Source organism: Octopus bimaculoides, chromosome 7, assembly GCF_001194135.2.
Source record: "Octopus bimaculoides isolate UCB-OBI-ISO-001 chromosome 7, ASM119413v2, whole genome shotgun sequence".
NCBI lineage: Eukaryota > Metazoa > Mollusca > Cephalopoda > Octopoda > Octopodidae > Octopus > Octopus bimaculoides.
Window position 1 is genome coordinate 62,126,415 of NC_068987.1, and position 10,935 is coordinate 62,137,349.

The window sequence follows — 10,935 nt, forward strand, 5'->3', positions numbered from 1 at the left end:
ATATATATATATATATATATATATATATATATAGATATAGATATATATATATATATACATATATATATATATATAAAAGGGTCATAGCCCAACTAATTAGGGAGCGAGTCAGTTTAGATGAGATGCAGTTTGGGTTCGTGCCAGGGAAAAGCACCACTGATACTATATTTCTGGTAAGACAGCTGCAGGAGAAATACCTACCTATTTTACTTATTCCTATTCCTGGTTACTGGATGTAAAGAACAGCCTGAAAAAGAATGTGCTCAATAATACTGACAAACAAAATGAAGATAAAACCTTTAGTAATGACTTAACAACCTATTCAAAGCTACAACAACATTTCTTTTATCATATGCTGCATATATGACAACTGTAAAAGAAAGATAGGTCTAAAACTACTCACCAATGTCCAAAGAGCTTCAGAATCATTCAAGTCCCTTGTGGTCCCAAGGTAGATATCTACACATGCCAAATATTCAACCATCATTTTGTTCATTAGTAAATGTCCTAGTTCTTCAATGTAGACAACACTTGAATACAGACGTTCTGCTAGTGAAGCAGAAAGTGGATGTTGAGTCCAAAAATCTTCTTCTTGCTGATCAAATCAGAAAGAATAAGAAATTAGTACAAACAGAAAAATTTTGTTGACTTAGTTCAATGTTGATTTTAAAGTGGGTGGTAACATTGTCAATTGAATCAGTCTAAGTTTATAACTTTAATGTATGTCCTAAGACTGAAGGTTGGTACTGATTTAGATTTAACCTTTTAGCATTCCACGCAAAAGCACCCACTACACTCTCGAAATGGTTGGTGTTAGGAAGGGCATCCAGCTGTAGAAACTCTGCCAAATCAGATTGGAACCTGGTGTAGCCATCTGGTTCACCAGTCCTCAGTCAAATCGTCCAACCCATGCTAGCATGGAAGGCGGACGTTAAACGATGATGATGATGATGATGATTTAAATTGCTTTGAATTAACCATGCATTATCTCATAGCTTCAAGATTTTGATGATGTGACTGTTTATTTTTAGAAAAGCATGAGACCTGGTCAGTTTGAACATAAAACAGGTAGAATATTTGGGCTGGATATAGCCAGCTTGAATGCTAAAGGATTAAGTAGAAGAGGGATAAATCTCCGATACAAATAGAATGTAGGTCAGCCTATTACAGCTAATATTCCCTGATAATTTGATACTAAATTATGACATACAGACAGACTGAAACACAAAATTAAATACTTAATTCGAGATCAAGGAGTTGGTACTAATTTTATTAAATTCAGAGAAATGAAAGACAACTCCAGTGAGATCTGAACTAAAATTTTACAACAAACTGGTATTTTATTTTTTTTTACTATCAATTTAAATAACAATTTTATTTATTTTTTAAAAAAATGTTGAACCTAATTTGAATTGTAAATATTGTCCTACATCTCTAGTTTGGTTTATGAAGAAAACAAATTCTGAATTTTATTAATGTGAAATATGTGAACTGTGTACAAAAAAAGAAATAACTTAAAGATCCTTTCATGTGGTTCAACCACATAAAAGACACCTGTGCTATGTGTAAGGGCACTCTTGCTGGTGACATGTAAAAGACACCCAGTACACTCTGTAAAGTGGTTGATGTCAGGAAGGGCATCCAGCTGTAAAACCAAGCCAAAACAGACGTCTGAAACTTGGTGCAGCTTTCTGGCTTACCAGCTCCAGTCAAGCCGTCTACCCTATGCCGGCATGGGAAACGGACATTAAATGATGATAATGACTATGAACTCATCAATTATCAACTTTAGCAAAGCAGTTAAAAAGAATATCACAAGAATAGCTAACTTACTTTTGATCTGTTTTGCCTGATTCGGATGCAAGATATCTGTTCTGTGCTTAGTTCCAAGTGACCGTATAAACAAGCAGCCAGGTTCTGGACGTGTTTTGGCCATGTATCTCGATGACCACACCCATGCCATATACGATGAACAAACACATCAGCAACCTGAAAAATTTAGCAGGAATAACATAAAAATAAAATACTTCAATTCTCAAATTAAAGTCTAACTTAAAAATCACAGCAGTCACACTCATATAAAATCTATTATTATTATCGATTTCAAATTTTGGCACAAGGCCAGCAATTTCAGGGTAGGGGGATGAGTCAAATATGTCAACCCCAGCACTCAACTGGTACTTATTTTATCGACCCAGAAAGGATAAAAGGCGAAATCAATCATGGCAGAAGTTACTGAGTTCAAATTCCACTGGGGTTGACTTTGCCTTTCATCTTTTTGAGGTCAATTAAATAAGTACCAGTTATGCACTCGGGTTGATGTAATTGACTTAATCCCTTCCCCCAAATTTCAAGCCATGTGCCTACAGTAGAAAGGATTATCATAATAGTAATAATTATCATTATTACTATTGTTATTATTATTAGGACGACGATGATGAATTCTATCATTTGAAGAAAGTATTTTGACACGCTTCATTTCAGGTAAAAGTTAAATTAGCTACATCACTCACTCCACATCAACTTTGATTACTTAGATGGATATATTAAAGCCGTTTGGTACTGAAACTTCTGAAATCATTAAGAGCCCTATGATACAAACCTGCTATTTTAACCCTTTAGCATTTGAACCAGTCATATCCAGCCCAATTATTCTACCTATTTTATGTTAACACTAGCCACATCCTGCTTGTCACAGTGACCCTACAATGTCATTCTAAAAATAAATCATCATCATCATTTAGCATCTGTTTTCCATTTTGGTTAAACAATTTGACTTGAACTGGTAAGCTGGAGAGCTGCACCAGGCTCCAGCAGTCTGTTTTGGCTTGGTTTCTACAGCTGGATGTCCTCCCTAATGCCAACAACCCCACAGAGTGTACTGGGTGCCTTTAATATGTCACCAGTATAGGTGCCTTTAACATGTCACTGGCACATCAATGAAATCTTGAAGTTATAAGATAATGTGTAATTAATTCAAAACAATGTGAATAAATAAACATTTGGCTGTGGTTAGAGCACCAGGCTCACAATTATGAGGTGGTGAGTGCAATTCCCAGAGTGGGCTGTGTTTTGTTTTCACTCCAGTTCACTCAGCTGTAGAAATGAGTTGCAACATCACTGGTGCCAAGCTGTGTCAGCCTTTGTCTTTCCCTTGGATAACATTGTTGGTGTGGAGAGGGAAGGTGGTTGGTATGCATGGGCAATTGCTGGTCTTCCATAAACAACCTTGCCTGGACTTGTGCCTCAGAGGGTAACTTTCTAGGCACAATCCCATGGACATTCATGATTATAAAGGGACTTTACCCTTTATGTTCGACAAAGAAATCTGAATGTTAAAGGGTTAAAGTGATTTAAATTAAAACTTTCTATCATGTTAATTAATGTTTCCAACACCAGCTAAATAATAACTAAATTCTTCATAATTTTCAAAATTAATTGAAACAAAGGCAATGCATTTCATTAGAAATTTGGCAATGAAATCATAAACCTGCAACAAAGAAGACGAATTTTGGTCATCAATAATTTGATATGGCTAAAGTGAATTGTGCCAATTTTCCATTTCAAGGCAAACTGATATATGTATGGTGCAGGGAGCTAAGTTATTTTTCAAGGAATACTTAAACATGGAAAAGTTGGAGCTGTGGTGCACAGGGATGGGGGTGGGGAAACTGCAGTTTGGTTGATAGGCAGACCAGACTTTTGTAACATCACCATCATCCTTTAACGTCTGTTTTCCATGCTGGCATGGGTTGGAAACTATCTGATATTACCCAGTGGTAAAAATATATTCCCATATTCCCAATATTCTTCCTCATATGTTGGGTAACCATCTAAAGGCCTTTATAACACATTGGTGACAAAATGATATTACATCACAATAAAGTAGGGAAATTTTTGAGATAGGAAGTATCAATTGTAGTGGTAGAAATAGATGGAGAATTAGTAAAGATAGGAGGCACAGGTGGAGGAGATAAATGTACTATTTAAGAGAGGGGGAGAGTGAAGTACCAGTAGTAAGCATGAACAATATCATATAAGGTAGTGTGGCTTTTCAATCAACAAGGAGTACTGTTTGTATGAGTTTTAAAAAATAGAAAACTCATTAAATTTTTTTTTAATTAAATTTGAAAAATACTTACTTGTGTATCAAAAACATTTGCTAATTGCACATTATATTTGTTGTAGAGAAGATCTGATATAAAACGGCAATCATGGATAAACTGAAACAGAAAGACACAAAAGAAAATACCTCTTTAATTTTTGTTTATAAAATATGAAAAAAAACAAAAAAAAAAACAATAACAACAACAAAATATACAGCTTTGAGCGACAGGTTTATAGTTGAGTCTGTGGCAGTGGAGACCTCCAGTGTTCTCAGCCTGCAGAGCATATCCCTGCTCACCACTATTAGGGCAGAAACGACTGTCTACAAATGTGAGCCCTGTGTGTCAGAGTGGCTGTTTCAGCGCATCTCCCTCATCATTCTCTGGGGCAACGCCTTTTCCATTTTGTCTGCTGGGACTATGAGGTGGTCTGAGTTACAGGAAATTGTACGTTTCATTCCTTAATGTAAAGTTATTCCTAATAATATTTAATCTAACTCAACAGGTGTGATGATCGTGATAATATTTGGAATTATAATGGTGAGGATGAAAAAGACAATACAAATGATAATGACAATGGTGTTCTTGATGATGAAGATGAGGAGGAGAACAATAATGATTTCAATGGTCAACTGAAGATAAAAAGAAAAAAGTACAGACCCAAATAAAGAATAGTAAGTTATTGAACAAGATCAAATAAAACTGTTCCTGTGATGTGTCCTATTGTGTTGGATACCTCTTGGACAGCATTCACTAAAGGGACTGCTTTATGTCACTGGTCAGTGTTAACATAAGTGGGATAGATTTTACAAATTCTGACATTTCTGTATACTTAGAGCATCATTTCTACATCTATCCTATCATTTGTAAACAGAACCTGCTTGTCAAATTGACAAGCCAATGAAAGTGTATTATGTATCTCATGAATTCTCTGGTTCTCAAAATTCACTCAGTGTTTTATTTTTACCCAAACAGTTTTGTGCCATGCTCAATGGGGAGTATGCACCAGCTGTAGCAGTAAGGTTTGAAGTCCTGACCAACTGGTTACTAAACAAGCTCTTACACTGTTGAGCCTCATGACGTTAAAACTAGGTTCTATTAACATACTCTATTATGATAACTATGTCGTGCATGAACCCTAAACAAGATTTAAGTGTAGATGAGAAGAAATATTTGTAATGTATCTAGTTCTAATCTCTAGTAACAACCAACTCACACTCCTTATAATGAACAGAACTTTAATAATACAAAGTAATTATTCCTTCTTATAAATAAAAATGACTAACTTTAGTTATAGTCAAGTCCTCTAAAATGGCTTTCAGTCCAAGACTGAAAATTTTCTTCTCCAAAGTTCTAAAGTCAAAAATATAGACGTGTGATTTCACTGCTATCTGTAAAAGAAAATAAAATAAAAAATAAATTAAACATTGATAAGATGAATACCACGAGTCAGCATATTATATTAGAGTAAACAGTCAAACATTATCATTATCTTTTCAAATCCTGCTGCATTTCACATGGAAATTTTGGTGGTCCAAAGTTGTCTTGTATAAGTTTACTTACCTATTTTTGGCTGTAAATTTTGGTCAATAAATTTGACCTGCATGCCAGAAAATATAGTAGTAAACATACTAAGACATTCTTGCTGAGGTTTCACATATAGCAGTATGGTTTTAAAAAATGGTTCATAATATTTTTTTTAACAATCCTTCTTATCAAAATATGTGATCCACACAGCATCAAGCATAAAAAAAAAATCTATTTGGAAAATACTGCAGCACTGAAGATTTATGATGATGATAATTTGAAAATAGAAGACTCCAATATTTAATCATCATGCTTCATATATTTCCAATTAACATGGTTTCGATCAAATAAAAGGTAAAAAAAAAAAAAGGCTTCCTTTAGTCATGAATGACTATGGGATTGCACCTAGAAAGTTACCCTCCAAGGCACAAGTAAGGTTGTTTATGGAAGACCAGCAGTCACCCATGCATACCAGCTTCCCTTCTCCACACCACTGATGTTATCCAAGGGAAAGGCAGAGACTGATACAGCTTGGCACTAGTGACATCGCAACTCATTTCTACAACTGAGTGAACTGGAGCAACATGAAATAAAGCGTCTTGCTCAAGAACACAACAAACAACCCAGTCCGGGAATCGAATTCAATCAAATTACCTTTTTACTGGTTACAAGGCTGTGTTGCAATAAATGCATGCATGCAACTTGTCAGGAACTGTCCCAAGTAATAAAATTTCTTACACTGGCTACAGTACCATAACTTTACAGATGAGGGGTACAGTTGACTGAATTCAATCTAGTACATGCTTGGTACTTTTTTAATCAGCTTTAAATGAAAGGGATACAGAGCAATATCATGAAATGAATAGAGGAAAAAAAACTACTGTTGTGATCACTCTACTGCTCTTATGGAATAGGGCAATAAAATAATTGTATGTTAAGACTTACCGTAACCCAGACAATTGTCCCAAATCGACCTTCTCCTAAGCTCTCTATATTCAAGCCAATTGAGTGTTCTCTTTGAATTAAATCTAACTGTAAAGAGTAAAACAAATATATAAATTAGAGGATTTCAGCCAGTAGCAGTAACAGTAGTGGTAGTAGTAATGCTGAGTTGCAGTAGCAATAGTATGCAGTTCATTTGTATTACAATGACTGCCCAAATATAGTTGAAAATCGTAGTACCAAAAGTGGATCCTTTTCCTTCACAGGTTTCTATCCTGGGCTATTGTGGTCAAGCTGTGACATTAAGTTATGCTTAATCAAATCTTTATATCTTAATTGAAGTTTCTAAGGTTTCTAGATTTTCCATCTAAGGATTTTTGTTCATGAGGCTTGGGTTGACATGTTGCTATGATATAGTCATTTTCCCAGCATGCTAGGCACTCGAAATCTCATGGTAGTGGAGCAAATTTTATAACCTCTGTTTATATACATTCAAAGCAAAACTGGAGAGTTGGTTTATAAATCAAATTACATCATCTTCCACATGTTTAGTGAAGATAATAGGTGAATTAAGTAATCTGGTCCAAGTAGGTTTACTAAAGTTTCACACAGAGATCCATATTGAATGGAAAACTTACCTGGTTTGAATTGCATAATTCAGTCAATACGCTCACTGAAATGTATATAAGATGACATCATCATTATTTAATGTCTGTTTTCCATGCTGGCATGGGTTGGACAGTTTGACAGGAACTGACAAGGCCAGTTGCTGCACCAAATTCCATAGTTTGATTTGGTTTGGTTTTTACAGCTGGATGCCCTTCCTAATGCCAAACATTTTACACAGTATACTGATGTTTTTTACATGGCACCAGCACCAGTGCTTTTTATGTGACAACATGAACCAACTCTCCAGTTTTGTTGGTATATACATACATATATATATATATATATATATATATATATATATATATATATATATATATATATATATATATATATATATATATATATAGCAAATACCAGGGTTTGGCGCTCTATTACTTTAGTCTCTCAACACCTGGCATAGAACAATTCCTCCCTTCTCCATTTAATAGAGGAAGTTTTTTCCTTCTTCCTGTTCTTTTCTTTTTCTTGTCTTGCATTTTACTAGGCGACCTCACATATATACTCTGTTAAGTGGTTGGCATCAAACTATAGGAACCATGCCATAATTGACATTGGAGCTCAATGCAGCCCGATGTCTCACTGCATCCTGTCAAACCATCCGAATCATGCTAGCATGGAAAATGAATGTTAAATGATGACAACAAAGACAATGAGAGGGAGAGAGAGAGAGAAAGGTTTATTCATTTGTGAAGATAGTGCTATATAATCAGTGTGAAGGTTCAATGGCCCAGTGGTTAGGGTAGCAGACTCACAGTCGTGGGATTGCAGTTTCAATTCCCAGACCAGGCGTTGTGAGTGTTTATTGAGCAAAAACACCTAAAACTTCACAAGGCTCAGGCAGGGGGTGCTTGCAAGCCCTGCTGTACTCTTTTACCACAAGTTTCTCTCACTCTTACTTCCTGTTTCTGTTGTACCTGTATTTCAAAGGACCAGCCTTGTCATACACTGTGTCATGCTGAATCTTCCCAAGAACTACGTTAAGGGTACACGTGTTTGTGGAGTGCTCAGCCACTTGCACGTTGATTTCATGAGCAGGCTGTTCCATTGATCAGATCAACTGGAACCCTCGTCGTTGTAACCAACGGAGTGCCACAATATAATCAGTGAACAAATTAAGTTATTTTTTTCTTTACTCACTCATTGTGCTAGTAAAACCATGTATGTGTATATGTATGTACACATACATGTGTGTTTGATCTGAATGTTTTCTCTATGCATCTTAAGACTTGGATATATGTAATGTATGTACTGCGGCTATGTGCGTGTGAGCTTTGCATATGTCTTTCTGTTACATGCACACATTATTTTTTTCTATTGTCTGTCATTAGCAATTACAACTAGTTTCTTTTATGTGTTTGTATAATATAGAACAAAATTCTTCTTTTTTGAATGGTCCAAGGCTCAGAAATGCACTACAGTTTACTGCAAGCAAAAGTGCTGGTCTTTATGAGTACATTGTTAAAACATTTTGTCACCATCAGTGCTTCATCTAAAATCATGGAACACGCAGTCAGAATTTGAATATTGGTATCACAAAAACATTTGAGACAAACAAGGGATTAACTTACAGTAGCTTTGAGACTTTTGCTTTCTACGATAGTGAATTTATCACATGATTTTGCCAGGTCTTTGTTTAAATGGTTCTTTTCAGTTTGTGTCATCTCATCTTCCTCACTTTTCTCGTCTAAATTAGTCAACAGAACAGAAACAAATGGCAAAGAGAATAATTTTACAAGCACTATATAATATATAACTTTTTTCTATGACAACAATTTAGATAATGTGCTGGTGTATTTCAGTGGATTTTGTTTGAATTTTTATCATTTAAAAAAGTGATTGTTGAGATTTCTTAAAAAAAAAATTTTCACCTCTTCACCTTTTTTTTTGTCTTTTCTTACCATCTTTTAACTTCTCTTAATTCATTCAGTAACAGACTTTTACCTTCCTAGCCTCTCCTACCAACAGCACTACCCTGTAGTTTTATTATACTATAAAAAAAACTTAGATTAGATATATCTAAACAACATGGATTTAACTATAGAGTACATTTGATTTCTGTTACTTTCTCATAATTTCTCTGGTGCTTGTGAGTGCTGCAAAGAAGCTAAGGTCCTGAGGAATTCAATACATGATGTGCCAGAAGTTACATATACCACTGATGGCCTTGAAAAAAAGTGGAAAAACATCCATGTTTCTGCTTTCTATCACCTAAAAATGTAGGGTTTTAAATTGAACCAAAATAAACTATTAACCCTTTAGCATTCAGATTATTCTGTCAAATGTAGTGCTTATTTATTCACATTCTTTTGAATAATCATGCATTATTGCAGAACTTTGAGATTTCAATGTGTTAAATTTTAGAATGATATTGTAAGGTAAGTGTGAGAGGCTGGATCTGGCTGGTTGAATGTAAAACAGGTAGAATATTTGGTCTGGGTATGGCCAGTTTAAATGTTAAAGGATTAGGAGAGAAATGAATCAACAGACTTATCTAAATGTATTACATAGTTTATATAATTTTAATTTCAATACATAAAACAAATGCTTTGCTTTTAATCTTTTTAATTTCGATAGAATAAATATCAGTAATATACAAGGATAAAATCAACCAGTTACATTCAATCATAGGAAAATTTGGTCTTGGATGTTTGAATGTAATCAGACAGAGTAAGCTGCAGCTGAAAGTTTCATGACTTATTATTCCATCATAACAGCAAAATCCAGACAAATTACTAAAACTTGCAGCATCCTTACCCACCCATCCATAAATAGCTGCCCATCACCACTAAAATCAATGAAAACGCCAACATGTTAATGAATGTTTTATGAATGCACAATATACAGTACAAAGGTGAAAACTGGTAAAAATAGGCTTATCTAAAGACACAGGACAAGACAGTCTTGTGTGGTGTCCCTACAAACCCAAAAAGTTACAGTCTTTTATCATCAACAGACCCAATGAAATCAATATTAACTTACCTGTATCAAATTCATTAGGTTCATCTTCCTCATAACTGAAGCTGGCCCTGCAAAGTGTGAACAGAAATGGGACGTGTTAGTTTTTGGAGGTGTAAAGAAACACATTTTGTGAGGCCAATTCACTATAAAGCTTCTGGAAATATTAGTAATACCTATTGCCTATTGTATACCAATTGTCAGAGTTACATTTATGGTGGTGTCCTTAACTATATTTACTTTTCAGCAATTACAAGGGAAGTAGAGCATCAAAGAGAATGTTTCTAACATCAATGCAAAATGAAGAAAATATTAAGAGGAGACCTCCGCTGACATACTATGACGAAGTCTCCAAGATGCAGTTAAGATAGAGATTTTTATTTATTTACGGCCTCAAACATCTCATACCTTCGCGCTTTAGTTTGCCCTCTATTATTTATCTTGTTTCTCTCCATGAAATTCAATTGAATTCAGTTGTTGTCTTAAATTCATACTTATTCATTTTCTAAGCTTCCTAAATTCATGCTACGTTATATTCTATTCACCTAGAATTCATTGCTCTTTTAAAAATTACGATTTATGCATTGTTGTCTCTCAAATATTTAAAATCTACAATTAAGAGCCCTATCTACTCGCTGGCGGTACCTACCCACCCCTACCCATTTTCCTTTATTCAAAAATTCTTATCGCTCCTTAAAATTATGGCTTTTAAGTGTTGATTTCTCAGCCCAAGAAT

General features: G+C 34.8%; 1 protein-coding gene across 1 annotated transcript in view; it reads right to left on the bottom strand.

Annotated features, from left to right (window-relative positions):
• LOC106884521 (uncharacterized) overlaps positions 1 to 10,935 on the bottom strand; it is a 35,833-nt gene that overhangs the window by 12,324 nt on the left and 12,574 nt on the right. The window contains exons 5-11 of the mRNA XM_014935946.2: positions 10,224 to 10,270; positions 8,813 to 8,928; positions 6,579 to 6,665; positions 5,393 to 5,497; positions 4,143 to 4,223; positions 1,834 to 1,989; positions 404 to 595 (exon numbers count right to left, since the gene is read on the bottom strand). Coding sequence (XP_014791432.2) covers positions 404 to 595; positions 1,834 to 1,989; positions 4,143 to 4,223; positions 5,393 to 5,497; positions 6,579 to 6,665; positions 8,813 to 8,928; positions 10,224 to 10,270 — 784 coding nt within the window. The remainder of the gene's footprint in view (positions 1 to 403; positions 596 to 1,833; positions 1,990 to 4,142; positions 4,224 to 5,392; positions 5,498 to 6,578; positions 6,666 to 8,812; positions 8,929 to 10,223; positions 10,271 to 10,935) is intronic.